Source organism: Oppia nitens, unplaced genomic scaffold, assembly GCF_028296485.1.
Source record: "Oppia nitens isolate AA-2021 unplaced genomic scaffold, nextdenovo-longstitch-racon4-pilon3 scaffold6_pilon_pilon_pilon, whole genome shotgun sequence".
Classification (NCBI taxonomy): Eukaryota; Metazoa; Arthropoda; class Arachnida; order Sarcoptiformes; family Oppiidae; genus Oppia; species Oppia nitens.
In genome coordinates this window covers 911,308-929,769 of record NW_026533250.1, presented here as the reverse complement: position 1 = coordinate 929,769, position 18,462 = coordinate 911,308, and the positions used below count along the sequence as shown (strand labels likewise).

Below are 18,462 nucleotides of genomic sequence, written 5' to 3'. Positions count from 1 at the left end.
AACACATAACTGTATATACATGTATGTAATGTACATTACAGTACTATACTATTGATATTATAAATCTATATGAGAACCCACTATATAATAAAATAAGTGAGCATTGATTTGCTTGTATTCAACCAAAATCATGGGGTCATCAGTTTGAGAGGCAATAATGTTTTACACTTAAAAATGTTTGGTTATGTTTGTCTACTTTACCAACAAAACTGTTACTTCAAAAAACTTATTATATAGTCTAAAGACGATCCAAAACATTAGTCGACTATTAATTGATAGATCTGTAGACCAGAGGGAAGGGAAGGGAAAGGAAGACAAAAGTTTTTATACCAAAAACTTCTTGACTTTACTTTCATTACAAAAAACAGAGTATCACTACAGCTATTAATATTATTATAACGGAAAGCATACAAATACCACCGGTGCCCTAACTCAAAATGGGTAATGGCATGAACAAGGTATATAAATTACATTTATCAATATATATATATATATATAATATAATTTATATAATAATAATACATATTATATATATAAAGTAAAGTATAATATAAACCATTCATTTTTATTTATTGCACTAATCATTCATTTTAATCGCGTGTCTCTCTCTTTCTTCTAATGACATGATTGCACTTTTTAGACAAATTTTGATTTTAGTAGTCATTATCACATAGAAAAACTCAAATTTTATGAGAAATGTCTTAAATTTTTTATATACATTTTCTACAACAAAAAACATTTTAGGTTTTATTTTATGCGAACCAACGGTGCGGTTAAATCGTATGATATTTTTAAAAATAAGTGAAAAATAGGATATTAGTTGTACCGAACATTACAAGAAAAGTGATAAAGATTTTTGTAAAAAAACTGATTTTAAATAATAGGTGAAAATATTTTAACAATTTGTCGCATTTATTATATTTTATAGTACAGTACAAATAACATCAAAATATGATATATAGTTTTTTTTAATAATTAAAATAACTTATTTTAATACTTTTTATTTTAAGCAGCATAAATTTGTCATATAACTAGGGTTCGGGCAAATTCCTTCCCTCGTTTTATTTTCCAAAATTCTCTATGTTCTCTACTTCCTGGGAATTCCTAGGGAATCTATTTCCTTGTGATACCACCTATTGAACTCTAAATAACAAATTTTATTATAAGATTTGAATAAAAAATTTTGTATTAAACTTTATTTTGAGTTTTATTGCTAAATAGTATTACTAAATTCATTGAATTTATATTTATTTGTAAATATTTTAATAAAACTTTATGAAAAAAATTAAATTTTGGTATTATTTATTGTAGAAATATAAAATATACTTTCCTTTATGCTAGGGCTGGAATTGGAGGGATTTTATTACTTCCCTCTCTGGGAAAGTTGCCCGAACTCTACATATAATATATTTTTATACTAACAATATAGTCAATTTTAAATCAATGCAAATTAATTTAAATAATTATAAAAATTAAAATATTGTTTAAATAATTTTACAATTAAAAATAATTTTTAAAATGTTTGAAGTATTTATTAAAATAATTATGACTTTCAGTTTAAAAATATATTAATAATAAGAATGTATACATAATATATTAATTAAATTTTGAAGTAATTTCTTAATTAATTGATTATCATTTATCTAAAGCCAAAACATTTTTGGTTTCAGTTTTTAGAGTTACTGTTAAAAATGAAAGCTCTTTTTAAATTTAGTACATTTTATTGCTGTTTACTATTGTTTTTATAGACATTATGTTAGTAATAAATTTTTAGTAACTTGTTTATTAATAAAAATATTTTTTTTTAATTTAAATGCATTTTGAAATATAATTATTATTATTATCTATTATATTAGTACACAAAAGAATGAATTTCATAATATAACAATTAATAGTTTAGTTGTAAAAATTGATAAACATTTAGTTTTGTTAACATTTTGGTTTTTGTCTAAAAATGTGTTTTATGTTTTTTAAATTTTAAAGCGAAGTTATGTTTTAATAGAAATCATGTCTTTACACTTCAATTACTTTAAATGTTTTTTTTTGTAAAAAGCATTATTGCATACAACATACCAAATAGTATATTTAGGTATATATAACACTTATTATGATCACATATTTTTAAAAATAATACTTAAAACATGCTATGAATTGATTCACATTTACTATAAAATTTTCAAACATTCCACATACAGTCAAAAATTGTATAAAAATATTTCACAAAATAATGACAATTTCTTTTATATTATTATTGCTTTTTCAATATATATCATTTTTTGCGTAAAATATTATTATTATTGTTAGTTGTAATAATAATAATAAAATTATATTAGTATTATATAATATAATTTAATAATTTATATTGTATTTTTTATAAAATTTATTTATTTATTGTATTCATATACATTATAAAATTTACTATATTAAAGTTATATACTGTATTATTAATACTTATTAGTTATTAAGTATTTCTTTTAAAATTATTAATTAAATTGTGAAGTTTATTGAATAACGTCTATTGTTATAGAAATTATTTAATGATGTTTTAATGGCACAAAAAAGTTGCCAAATAAACATTTTAATATATAATAAAAACGATAAGCAAATGATATTATGGAAATATTTAAAGTTTTTTTGTATTTTTAACAATTATTTGAAGTTAATGTGATGTCGGATACAGAATTGATAATATTTAAGTTAAAAAATATAAATTTTACATAAATTAAAAATATTTAATTAGACAAAATGTTACATTTATTTGATAGTTATTTGTGAGATATTTATTATTATCAACTTCTTGGATAAAATTTATTATGATTGTTGATAATCAAACAAATCTATTTTATAAATTTATTTGATAAATATGTTATATATTACAAAATTTATTTTTTCAGTTAGTTGTAAAGCTAGTAATAAATTATTACTAACTAATAACTATGAAAATTAAACATCTACAAACAATTTACACTCAATTTGGTTTATTTATATTGTTTTAAAAACTAATAATTTAAATTATAACAAAATAAAGTCAAATAAATTTCAATAATTGATGGAATTTCTAAAATTTTCTACAAAATTTCTATTTTCCCATTACTTTATTTATTAATATATTGTCACCAATTAACCACTTTAAACATTGATTTTATGAACAAACGATAATTAGTTCAGTATTTTGATAAAAATATCATATTATGTATTAAATAATATTATAAACTCATTAAAACATTGTTTACAATAATGGTATAATAATGTAATGACACAAACATTATTTTTTATCTAAATATAGAATTTTAATATTTTATTCCAAAATTAATTTATTTGTAAACTTTAACAAACCGTTACTTAAATGTATAAAAAATATTTTGTTTAAATTTCAATCACGGATTAACTGTTTGTACAATATTTGGCACAATTAATGTACTATTGTTTGATTCTTTTAAAGCATTACAACATTAGTACTGTATTTACTGTATATAATTTATAACATATATAACATATGTTATCAATTTGTTTGTATTGTTGAATGATAACAAAATTATATGAATTAAATAATTTTTTTATTATAAGATATTATTGTCATATCAGTAAATAAAATATTTTAATCGCAAAAAGCATTGTGAAAATTGAATACAAATTTGATTATCAAAAGTAATGATAAGAATTAACAAATAGATTCAAATATCAGTCATTCAGTCGCCAGACGTGACATGAATTGTGAGTTTAATTAAATGCAATTTATTTTACCGACAGATTCTGACCGGTCTTTACATCGGAAGTGTCAGAGACTCTAAAGACATGGAACAGCTGAAGACCAATTGTATTACACATATTATATCGATTCACGACAACGCAAGAAAAGGTGGTCTTCAAGTAAGACAACATATCATTTAATATTTAAATTTCAAATATTTATTTCCTATACTTATGCTATACTTGTATTGATCTATACTTTTAAACAAAATTGCAAATATTTAATAATAACAAGTATTATAGTACTATACTATAGGCTATTTAAGTGATATTCACGTGATTAGGCATTTGTAGAAAAACTGCAAACACTGTGCAAATTGTTAAAAAACATTACATTTTTTATTGTATTTACTATCAGACTATCTATAGTGAAAAATGACTGTTTTAGCAAAAACACGACCAAAAGTTGTGTCACTCTTGAGATACAAGAAAAAGTCAATAATTTAAGTGATGACATAACTGAACGGATAATAAAGCTTCTAATAAATAGGTTTTCCATTGAAACTGTTATGTCTATAGACTATAATCATATTATTTTCTATTATTTATAAGTTTTCAAAAAAAAAACTTTAATTATATGAACATATTTCATATTAATACATTATAGTTATTATTAGTACTTTTATACATTAGTTTGATATAAAGTATAATGTTATAAATTTATAGATTATAGATACTATTAACAGATTGACAATAACATTGATATAATATTTTTATATTAAATCATTTAAAAAATGCATTAAATAGTTAATTAATACTAGCAATAAATTGTTATAAATTATTTACAAACTAAGCTTATTGTGATATTGTATATAAAAATTTATGCAAATGTGTATTACGAAAATATTCTAAAAATACAATATATATATATATATATATGAAAAGCTAATTTATATATAATTGTAGACATTTAGTATAATTTTGCAAATTATTATAAAAAGGTTTTACATGAATTGTTGTATACATCAATAATCAATAAAATTGGTAACATTGGTAACATTGCTAACATTATTAGGACTAAATTGAAAGCATATATCATTTATCTTATTTAAGTTTGTCTATAAAATCAATTAAATCAAATGATGGCATAAAATATATACAATATATTCTCAATTAGGGTTAAACAAGGTTTTGGATTTTAAGGGGTAAGGGTGGGGTGAAATGGAAAAAATCTTGGAGAGAGTATAGGGAGGATTAAACATTTTTATTGCATTTTTAAACGAAAATTTTTTCAAAATTAAAAAATTCAGGGAAGGTATAAACATAAAATTCAGAAAAAACCCTAAATTGCGATATTAATGACAGGAAATTCACAGGAAAATAGAAAAATATTGCCAATAAATTCTCTAAATTTTAGAAATATTTTCTTAAATTAATGAATTTTAATCTTTCGGAAACCTTTATCGAATCTCTAAGGAAAGTTCTCCGTATAAACGGAACACTATTTTTCCCGTTAATACTCTATGCGTATAGTAATAGTAGACGTTATTTATGTTAAGGTGTGGCCCATAAATCTAATTTTATTATAATATACTGTAAGGGTATCAATAAATCACAAGTATTACATGTGTGAGTATTTATAACATATAATTAACAATTTAACTAATTTATAATAATAATAACTAATATTTAACTTTACATATTTGTTTAACTTAATATTCTTAATAATAATAATTATAAAAATCAGTAAATAAATATAACATAAATCAGTTATTTAAAATAATCATATTTGATAATTACATATATAATTTAACATAAGATAACATTAGATACAGTATAGCAAATAATACAGTATATCAAATTTATAATATACATAATAAAGAAATCTTTATTACTTTACTCTGGAGGCGCCCACCATTATATCACAATTATTATAATTATCCTAAAATATTATTCTAATTGTTAAACAACTACTTTATTCGACTGTTATTGAATTGTTGTGAATTGAATGTTATATTTGGCTTAATTTTATTGTAAATTAAACTATTTTACTGAGTTTTAGTAAATAATTCAATTATTATATCTATTATATATTAATACATATAAACAGTTAATTAATAAATCTTAGTTAAAATAATAATTTTTTAATTTCATAACAAATTTGCGCCTTTAGATCATTTCTTCTCATTTTAATCGACAATTTTATCGATTTGATCAAAAAGTGTGTAGGGTAAAATTAAAAAAGCTCCATATTGTGGGGTATTTTGGCCATACCCCCCCCCATTTACCCCTTTTGCTTAACTCTGATTCTCAATGTATAACAATAGTGTTTGTAATGGTTTCCTGTATTGTCTCTGGTTTTCAATAATTTATTAAAAATAATATTAGCGTTCATTTATCTTATTGACTCTCAATGGCTATAATACAGTATTAATAATATACTAAATTTTTGTCCATTACTTTCATTAATTATTTTTGTTATTTCTTCTAATATATGTTATTCAATATTTTATTAGTATTTTTGTATAATATAATAGAATGTTTATATAGTATATGAGATAATTGAAATTTTGGATTCATTATGTATGTAAAAACGATTTTCATTATAAATAAAATGCAAAAATTGTTTTATTAATAACTGTTTTTTTCATTTGACTATTTAATATTTACTAAACTTATATCTAAATAATTCTAAATAACTTATTTCTGATACTATTAATATATTAATGTAAAATTTTAACTAAACTATTAATTATTTTTTTTAATTATAATTTTATTATATAATTATTTTTTATTTATTTATAGGACATTGAATATTTATGTATATTAGCATCAGATTCTCCAAATCAAAACTTAAGTCAATTTTTTCCTCAGGTAATAACATTTTATTTTTTATATTGCATTAGCTATGTATACAATAGACATAATTTTATAAATAATAAAACTATATTACTGTATGTTATATAATATTATAATTTATACTAACGTTTTAGTGCAATGACTTTATACATTGTGCCCGACTTTCAGGCGGATCTGTTTTTATACATTGGTGAGTATTATTTTGTTTTATTGTATTAATATATATACAATTATATACAATTATCATATATTTTAATAAAAGGCAAATATTTTAAATAAATATTAACATTCTATATTAAAAGTTAATTTTAGATTATAAAATTATTATGTTGAAATCAACATAAAAGTATTAAATATTAAATATATCAATATTATTTTTATTTATTTTGTATTCAAATTTTGTATAAAATTATATAATAATTTGTATTCATTATATTTATAATATTATTATTGTTTGAATCCATACTAAGAGAGCTATTTTGTTGTCATATCAACGATAAGCATTAATTTATGTGTAATATTAATATTGTCTATCAGTATAAAGATTGTGAACAAAACAATTTTTACAAATAAGTACTGATTTAGATTCAAATCTTATTATAATTTAAATATAATTACAAACATAATTTATAAAATGTATAATAAAATTTAAATTTTTGTTTAAAATAAGGAATTATAAGACAACTGCTTTTTGTCTATATATTCCTTACATAATATCCGGACATTAAATAGATGTATACTTTATAAGTTTGTATTATTCAACAATATATTCAAATAATTTTTTTATAGATTGATTTAAGTCTATGTTGTTATAAATCACATTATAATTTTTTAAAATTTTAATCTTCACACAATTTGTGACATAAATTTAGGCAACTTTTAGTTGACATCAATTGCAGATAAATTATTGCACTATATCTGTATTTTCATAAGATTAACATTGTTGTAAATATTGCATTTCATTGCAGTGATTAACAAACTATAAGTGTAACTCCCAAACAAATATTATTTATATAATATCCGTATAAATCTGAAATTATATACAAATTAAGTATATTATATTATGAATTGTGTAAATAATTAAAACTTTTTGATTATTTTTATATTACTTTAAAAGTTTTTGTAAATTATCCCTTACTTAAAAACATAATTACTGACCAAGATAAAAACAACAAAATTATAATACACAAATTTAATAACCTTTTTTATATAATATTAAATAAAATATACCACTTAATTAAAATTAATATGTAACAGTGTATTTGAGCTAGATGAAATATATTATAATAAACCATAAGCTTCGACAGTGCATTTTAATCAAAAGTAATCAGAAATCACTATCCTGATAACCAGTGGTGTATAGTATACACTACTCTAATTTATTAATATTACCTAACATACATAAGTAATGTCGTTATTATTATACATAAAGTAACGTTATTTTTGGATGGCACAAAGCATTGAAAAAAATTATTTTCATTTAAAAGTTTAAAAATAGATAGTTAAATTTTAATTATGTTGTTTTAAATTATTATTTTTCTTTATCAATAATAAATTATAAACAATTGTTTACGAGATATCAGATCAATATTTGAAAATGAAACTTTTTTATTCAATAAAATCATTGATATCGCCCGCTGAAAATTGCAATGAAGCTTATCATGAAGCTATTGTATAGTAAAATTTTTAAAAATTGATTAAAATTTTCAAAAGTGCTAATTATTACTTAGAATACAAGTTATATTCAAAGGTCTTAAAACAAAATTCAAACATATTTAGTTTTTAAAATCCAAAACTACTTAGTCAACCTAATATTGATAATTTTATGTTATTTTAATACACTAAAATAAATGTCATTCTATTTGCCGTTTAAAAATAATACTAGTTTTTGTACTTTTGAAACGACATTACTTATGTATGTTAGGTAATATATAGTTTATTAAAATTAATACACTATTATTAATTAATGTTATATTTATTTATAAACAAAATAATAATAAACTTGTAGTAGATAATAATGATAATTTTAAAAACTTAAGTTGTCAATTTTTATATAATGTTTTTTCACAATTTACTGAAAATTGCTTATATTTTTACTAAATGTTTTTATTTGAATACTAAAAATGTAAAATATTAATCACAACAAATTATTATTTTTACTATATTAATATTTATTATTATATTAATTAATATTTTTAATTGTTATTATATATAATTTGTTTAAGTTATATAATAATTTATATAGATCTGAAAATTTAATAAATGTATTAAAAATTTAAAAATCTTAAACTTGAATTACAATATACAGTATATGTTTATAATATAAAACATATGGATATTTAGTCAAATCAATCTAATTGTCTGTTGTCACGCAATACTCAAAACAGCTAATATAATGTATAATACATTTTTGTATATAAAGTTATATTATTCATTCATATTTTGTACAATTTTGCATAAAATAAAACAATACTGTATATTATATTAGTTTGCAAATTACAAAAAAAAACTAAAATATTATTTAAGCGCCAAGAAATTGAAACAATATTATAATAAATTATAATGCATTACAACACAATTGTCATCTTAAAATATTATAATCAATATTACTGATTTTCAAACAAACTTTAAAAGGTTTGTTTTATGGATTCTATATGTTTGTGTGTGTGTGTGTGTGTGTGTGTGTCTGTGTGTTGGTTTTCAAAGTGCGAATTTTAAAATTTTGATTTCAGATTTAGATTCTCCATCAAAAATAAGGTATAGAAGATCAGCATTGAAATTTTGATATCTCTTCAGGAACATAGAGAAAATGGCGGCCAAAGTACAAAAAATTATGTTATCAGATTTAATAAGCTTAGATAATCTTAAAAATTAAAAATATTATGATTCTATATAAAATTTTATTTTATATATACATAAAAATGGCTGCTAATATACAAAATTTATTAAATTAAAAAAATAGTATATTATTTACTACTATAGAATACAAATTTAAATTTAAACAAAAATAATGCACTTTTATATAGTAATATATAGTAATACATAGTAATATATAGTAATATATAGTAATATATAGTAATATATAGTAATATATAGTAATATATAGTAATATATAGTAATATATAGTAATATATAGTAATATATAGTAATATATAGTAATATATAGTAATATATAGTAATATATAGTAATATATAGTAATATATAGTAATATATAGTAATATATAGTAATATATAGTAATATATAGTAATATATAGTAATATATAGTAATATATAGTAATATATAGTAATATATAGTAATATATAGTAATATATAGTAATATATAGTAATATATAGTAATATATAGTAACATATAGTACTATAATACATAGTAATAAATGGTAATATATATACATACAATACATACAATACATACAATACATACAATACATACAATACATACAATACATACAATACATACAATACATACAATACATACAATGCTTACAGTACTTACAATACTTACAATACTTACAATACTTACAATACTTACAATACTTACAATACTTACAATACATACAATCAACATTAATAATTGCGTTAACATTAATATTGCGTCAACATTAATATTACGTCAACATTTAATAATTGCGTTAACATTAATAATTGCGTCAACATTAATAATTGCGTTAACATTAATATTACGTTAACATTTAATAATTTTAAATAAAGTGAAATTATTATTTCAAGTCTCAGTTCAAGTCGAGCCATCGAAGGGAATGTACTATCGTACTATGTACGTAATATTTATTTTTAACTAATCATATTACAGATTATTGTATTATATATTAATTGAATATTAAAATTCAAGTCATATTTAAGATCAAGACATTTATGATTATTTGAATAAAATGTCTACTATTAATATGTGCAACATTTGTCAATTGAATGTCGAACTTATTCAATTTGCTCTAATGGAAAAACCTTGTATTCACCGCTTTTGTCCTTCATGTTTGATGTCACTTATAAAGACTGCATTCGATCAATTTAAAGATCTCAACTGTGCATATTGTCGTAATTTATGGATGAATAAAAACGAACTTAATTTTGGAGTAAAAGCACATCTTCTTCAACATCCTAATTACTTTGATATTCTTGAAATTAATGTAAACAATAACTATAATATAGATAATCAAAATATTATGATAAATGATCAAATCGTGTCTTCAGAAATTATTTTTATTGAAGAAATAATTACAATTATTGACTATGAAATTATAACTATTGATTAAATAATTTGTATAAATTTCATTAAAAGGAAATTAATTAAATAAAAATATTTTTGAAAAAATTAATTTGAATAATATTTTCTTTATTTATGTGATTACCTTTTTGTTGCGTCAACATTTTATTGTGTTATAAAGTAGTAATTGTAAGTCAAGTCATTTAAAATCTGTCATTTTAAGGCGAGCTATCGGAGAGAACAGTCGTAATTAGAATAAATTATTTATAAATCTAAATTAGTTATCTTTATTCATAATAAATATAAATATTAATATAAAATAATTACTTTATTTATGTGATTGCCTTTTTGTAACATCAATATTATTATTGAGTCAACATTATTACGTCAACAGTTTATTGTAATATAAAGTAATAATTATAAGTCAAGTCATTTGAAGTCGAGCTATCGGAAAGAACAGTCGTAACTATTATAAATTATTTATAAATTTAAATATGTTATGTTTATTCCTAATTGATATAAATATTATTTTCTTTATTTATGTGATTACCTTTTTGTTGCGTCAACATTTTATTGTGATATAAAGAAGATATTGTAAGTCAAGTCATTTGAAGTCGAGCTATCGGACAGAACAGTCGTAAGTAATATTATAATTTAAAAACGTCTTAATTTTATATAATTATTATTTTTAATTATTTAATAGATAAATAAATATGTCTGATTCACAAGATTTTGACGATGAATTAGATGCTATTCTTGCAAACATAGAATTTGATGATAACGGTAATGTTATTGATATAGCGCAAATATTTGACGAAGAATTTGATGAAAGCCTTCAAAATATTGAATTTAATAATTATGGTCAAGTTATGAGTATAGAAGAAATAGTTCATGATGTTTTAAATCAACTTGTCATTGATGTTTCTCTTGAAATTAATGCTTCTGAATCTTGTGAGGAAACATCAAACGAAACTTCTGACGAAACATCTGGCGAAACTTCATCAGAAATGGATTTTGAAGAAGAAAATGAATCAGATGATGAAATGGATGACGATATTGAAGATATATTAAACAATATTAATACTAACAATGATATTTAAAGCATTGTTATTACATCCATTGTTATTAATCTATATAATTTTATATAAAAAACAATATTCTCATTTTTAATACTATTTGGATTTGTTTATTATTAATGATTAACTTTAAAAATAATTAAAAAAAAATTTCTTAATTACTTTATCAATTAATTTTATTTAAATCTTGTATTTAATAATTTATATGTTTAAAATAAAATAAAAATTTTATATAATATTGAGTTATTTATTTTTAATTAAAAAATCTTATTAAAATGCAAACCCTAATATATGAGTTTTTAAAGTTTGTTTCTGGCAATGCTTTCTAGCATTCTCAACTGGTTTATTATACATTATACAAATGTGATTTTAAAATTTTATTTTTTAACATTAAACTAATAGAATGAATCAAAAAATCTTTTTTAATAAATTTAGTTTACGTAAGCATTTGTCTAAAAATATATTGTTTTATATACATTATCTCAAATTACACGATAGTGTAAATATTATTTTATTAAGCATCTTTAATATTTAGATAGTATTAAATAAACGTTTACCAGATTATAATAAAAGTTATTATCAAAGTATTTTAATACTTTATTTACAAAAATCAAAATATTCATAAAACTAATAGTCCTATTACTTAAAGATAACTTTTATTTGCAAGTGTTATGACACAACTTATGAGTATAAAAATGTTTATTAATAGTTTAGTTTAATTTACTTATGGATTTTGCTTTAATCACATATATCTATCAGTTTTATGTCAATACATTTGCTTTAATGTCATAATATTATAATCAATAGTTAGATATAATAGCATTGAAAGTCAGCTAATAATATATTTATGAGTTATTATTAGTCACACAACACTATAATCTAATTTGTTTTATTAAGCCTTTTGTTTTATGAAACAAATACCGCATTTACTCATAAATTGTTTATAACTTTTGCGGTGAAATAATATGTTAAGCAATCATAAGTTGAATTATTTTTGTTATATTTTAGCAAATTATTTGTCATTAAAATGTTATTTTATATCTATTAACTAAATTTTCATAAAAATAGACTCCCGTTGGGATAGACCTGATTTGATGCAATTATGTCATATTGTCCATAGAGATTATAACCGTGTATTCATTAGCATATTAAAAATAATAGGAAGGATACTATTTTTTAATGATTACTGATTTCGATCAAATGTCATTCATGATCAATGATCATAATGTATCTGATTTATATTTTTATATTAGTTATTTATTCAAATTATTTATACTATAATTTATAATCCATTTTGATTTATTTATTAAGGCGTGGTTAACATATTACGTTCGCACTTTTCAAGAAATCTAGACCCCCTCCCTCCCGTATGTTCGCAATTGTTCGCATGTAGTCATTTAAAAAAATTACGTTCGCTTATCCCTAATCGCTACCCCCCCCCCCACCACAAGAAATAAGATATTATCTAAATGCGAACGTTCTTAAAGTCTCTACCCCTCCCCTCCCCCTCGTTCGCAAAAGTTCGCTTTGGCTAACCCCCCCCTCCCCTCAAATGCGAACGTAATATGTGAACAACGCCTAATACAAATTTTGCTGAAATATTTTTTTTATTAGCGGTAAATATAATCTGTAAATCTATAATATGCTAGTTTTTTTGCGATATATAGCTTTAATTTTGGATTTGTAATAAGTTATTATTTGATTATTAATTTTGCTAATTTTGAAAAAATAATGCTAACTTAGCACTTAACTAAGTAAATAACATTACTTTAGTACAGTATATATACGGCTTAATATCATATCATATAATAATATCATCATATTTAATGGTTTATTTCAATAATTCAATTTGTATTAGTATTTTAATGGACACACCTATTATTGTGAAACACGCAAACAATTCTTAATATACACGAATTCAATACATGTCTTCAATACTGTATATGAAAAGCATTTTTTAGTAAATATGTTTTTGTCGACATTATTAAATAAAATTGTATTAAAATATTTATTACAAACATTAAGTTCAATATATTTGTATTTTAGATTTAATAAATAAAATTTAAATTAAATATTAATTATTATATTATTTTGTGTCAAAGTCTGGCTGGTGTTTCCCGTAGTGTCACTATAGCTGTTGCTTATCTAATGTAAGTCTTTGTATTTATTATTTATTATTTAAACATTATTGTGAAGACTTTAAAATGCAATAATTAATTATACATATTGTTTGACACAATGATAGGTCAGTCACATCATTGAATTGTAAGGAAGCGTTAGAAGCACTTCGTGGCGCCAGAAGTATCTCTGCGCCAAACTATGGTTTTCAAAGACAGTTAGAAGAGTTTGAATTGAGACGACTTAAGGCTGTAAGTGTCAAGTGTTTAGTTTTTAACAATTTTTAACCACTTTTAACCACTTTAATCATCCAATAATATAGTTTAACTTTTATATTATTATAATATTTACATTTAAAAATATATGTCATATTTAACTACAGTATATAATATTTATTTAAATGTTTGCAAATTATCTATACATTTATTGATAAATTATACACATGTTTATAGATTCTGTGATTTATATAAAATACTTTATAAATTGTAGTGTAATTTAAAATATGTTACTAAAGTACAGTATTAGTTTATATTTAAAGTTAATAAATTTACATATATTGCATAAGCAAACAATAAGCATTATAGCATTATAATTTACTTTAAATTATTTGTAAGTTACATTAATCTTTCAATAAAGTCAATAAAAACATCAAAAACTATTAAAAATAAATAATAATAATAAAGTAATCCTAAAATACACCTTAAACTGAACGACTTATGATTTCTGAAAATCTTTAGCTAAAAATGAATTTATGAAATTTGTAAAAATGTATTATAGATATTAATAACTTAACTTATAAAAAGTTAATTTCATGTTTTAAATATATGTTATAAATACATTAAATAAAATTCAGTATAATTTATCAAATACAGTATATGCTTTTAAGTTTGTATTAAATTGTACGTAAATTTTTTAATTTTAATTTCAATTTCAATTTTATACATCTCTTAAAGACTTTTTAAACACTGATCTAAAGCTATAATCTTTCTATTTATCTATTTATCTATTTATCTAACTATTTAATAAAAAAAATCTAATAAAACAATCGATGAAAACAATTACTTAATGCAAAATAAATTTAGTGTTACTATTAATGTGACAAATAGTTAAAGCAATAGAATATTATTAGATTATAGCTGTCACTCAACACTTGTAAGATATAGTCATAATAGGTTTGAATGCAATTCAATTAAAAACACAATTTTATTTATTAAACGGTTTTTTCAAAAACTATATAAACATACTTTTGATATAATCATCGGTTTTTATTTTTCAATATAAAGCAATTTTAAGTGTTTTTGTAATTAAATATATTCTAAAATAACATTAGCATATCTAATGCCTAGTAATTAATTAATTTACTATTATAAAAATTAATTTGGTATTATTTTATAATTAAGAGATTGCTAATTTTTTATATAGGTAAAGTTTGAGTTTAATATAAATCTCAAATTAAAATAAAATTATAGGTTTATTATAAGATAATTATTTAGTAGAATATTTAATATTAGATATTCATATAATCATAAACTCGATAATTTCTAGAAAGTTTCTTATATTAATAGATTTCTACAGAATTCCCATATACTGTATAAAGTGTATAGCAATTATGATTAGAGATCGGCAACTAGAAAGTTTCTAATAAATTTCCCTGAGAAAGTTTCTAGAAAATTTCTCATAAATAAATTTCTATAGAAATCTATAGATCCCATATCTATAGCAATTGTAATAATATATTAATAATGAGACACTACTATTCATATAACATTATACTATACACTACTATACAAAATGGGATACCTATATATAAAATAATTATAATTATTTAATAATAATCAGTTTTGTAAAATTTTAATAATCATTTTATTATATATATATATAAGAATTTAAGATAATTAAATAAATAAATTTTTACTTTAATTAATAATTAAAATAATAATACTAATATTTAATTATTACTTGTAAAAACAATGTATTGTTACATGATAACATATATCGAGAAAAACAAAATTAACATGGGGATCCCTTAGATAGAAATTTCTTTTAGAAACATTCTAGAAATTTCTCTATTATTTTATAAGTTTTTTTGCCAACACTAATTATGATACTTTACTTACAACACATTATAGACACTTCAGTATTGATTCATAGTATTAAACTAAATATTGGATCTAAATATAAATTATAATATTAAAACTGTAGAATTATTACTAAAAATTTAATAAAATATAATAGAAATTTAGAAAATATGTAAAATTTCTATTTAGTATTTTTAATCAGTTATATTTTCAAAATAAACTTAACAACAAATCTAATTTTATAATCTTTGAAAGTTTTTATTATTTTACTGATATTATATTGTAAATTATTGTATTATTTAACAGAATTTTTATATAATTTAATTATTTTAGGAAAGAAAACGATTGAATACTAAATTTTCACAAAAGTTATTTCAGATTCAAGATGAAGAAGAAGTAAGTGATGATATGTTTTCTTTTCTACAAAATTTTTAATTATTTGTGTCATTCAATATAAATTTATATTAAATTATATATATATTTATAATAGACATGTAGTATTTATATGGCATATAAATTTAGGTAACACTTTAGCATTAATTTTTAATATTACAAATATTTTCCCAAAATTGAGTTAAATATATATTAAAACATGAAAAATACAGAACTATAGTACTATTTTGTAAACTTATAGTATATTATTGATGATTTTGTTTAATAAAAATACAATAACTAAACAAAAACACGAACCAAACATTTATATTTAGTCGACTAATGTTTAGTGTAAACTCAGAGGTTTTATAAATATTTTAGTTTATTATATTAAGTTTTAGCAATAAAACTTCAACAAATGTTATTTATTTATGAAATATAAAGTATTATTTTAAATATATAAATATTATATAAAATAATGTAAATTTTAAACTACAGGTACGCAAACTAATTGGTAATTATCACAGTATAATACATTCACCAGAAGGATCACATAAGTCTACATCAATCCCTGTATCAAATCCCAGAAGTGAATCGTCATCACCGATGGGAACCTCTCAATCATCACAACTCACAAGTCCTCAATTGGGCACAAGTTATAGGCGATCACCACATGTTAACAGAAAACTTAATATACGTTTGTTTAAGGATAACAAAACACTTTGACTGCAAAATGATTTAAATTATATTAAAAATATAACACATTTTGTGTTAATTAAATCTAATTTATACTAAATTAGTTTCTCCTATTTTTCAAACATAAAGTATCTTTAATATTAATATAACAGCAGATGATATGACTAAATATGCATAATTATTATAGTATTTATATTAGGAATTCTTTTTAAAAATGTATACTAATATCAATTTGAAATGATTACTTTAAAATCACTATAAAGATAAATCAGATTTATATTTGATAAACAGTTTATCATGTCTTTTCTAGTAATCAAATCAAAATAGGTATAGAAATTGGGTGCAATTTGTGCCTTTAATTATTTAAAATAGTATTTTACACTTAGATATAATAATCTATAATAATTTTAGAGCTCTTTAATAATATTTTAGTATTGTTTTATTTTTTAACGAAACAAAATATAAAAATAATTTAGTGCATTTTAATAGATTTATTACTAAATTAACAATTTTACTAATAATTAAAATGCAATAAATGGTTGTGTTTTTGAGATTATAGATATTTTATATATATATATAATTATTTTTGTATATATCAATGTATTGATTAGTAATACTAGTGGGTACAATCTAATAGATATAAATTAAATGATTTATTTCAAATAGTAATGTTATTAATGTTATACATTTGTAGATTTATAAAATCTATATATTAGTTGTTAAAAACATTAATACGAGTAAAACGCTGATCACATGAAACAGACAGTCAGACAGTCAAAATGGATGCATTAGTGATGGTAACTAATATATCATTAAATTACTTATATCTGTATATACAGTATATTCTAGTTTTTAAGACCTAATCGTTATGTTTTAGTCTTTCATAATAGCTATACAGAATTGAAACATTTTTTTACATTTAGACAATATCTATGTTCAGCACATTTATCTTTATCTGACTTTGAGTCAACACAACACACATACAATACTTACATCAGATACAGTATACTACTCTATACATACAGTATATCAATACTTTTAATACTTCAGATTTATGTTTCATAAAAACCTATACTAATTTAGTTTTAATTTGAAATCCAAAAACACATAAATATAAAGTTAATTTTAAAATTATTAATTTATTAAAACTCGTATTATGTGTTAATTTTTAAAAGATCTTAATTATAAATAGTTTTAAATAGAAAATATATACTATATATTATATAGTGTAGTCAATTTTTATATTATATAGGTTTAATTCTAATTAGAATTAAAATAAAATATTATTATTATCAATAATTTATCTATATAGAATTCCTAAAATATATAACATGTTAATATGATATAATTA

General features: G+C 20.4%; 1 protein-coding gene across 1 annotated transcript; it reads left to right on the top strand.

Annotated features, from left to right (window-relative positions):
- Positions 1 to 77: 77 nt before the first annotated feature.
- Positions 78 to 17,141, top strand: LOC128962372 (dual specificity protein phosphatase 22-B-like). The gene is made up of 8 exons (XM_054308745.1): positions 78 to 458; positions 3,751 to 3,870; positions 6,496 to 6,564; positions 6,684 to 6,739; positions 13,950 to 13,997; positions 14,093 to 14,216; positions 16,377 to 16,439; positions 16,914 to 17,141. Exons 1-8 carry the CDS (start codon positions 438 to 440, stop codon positions 17,139 to 17,141), a joined length of 729 nt encoding a protein of 242 aa, XP_054164720.1. The 5' UTR covers positions 78 to 437.
- The last annotated feature ends 1,321 nt before the right edge of the window (positions 17,142 to 18,462 follow it).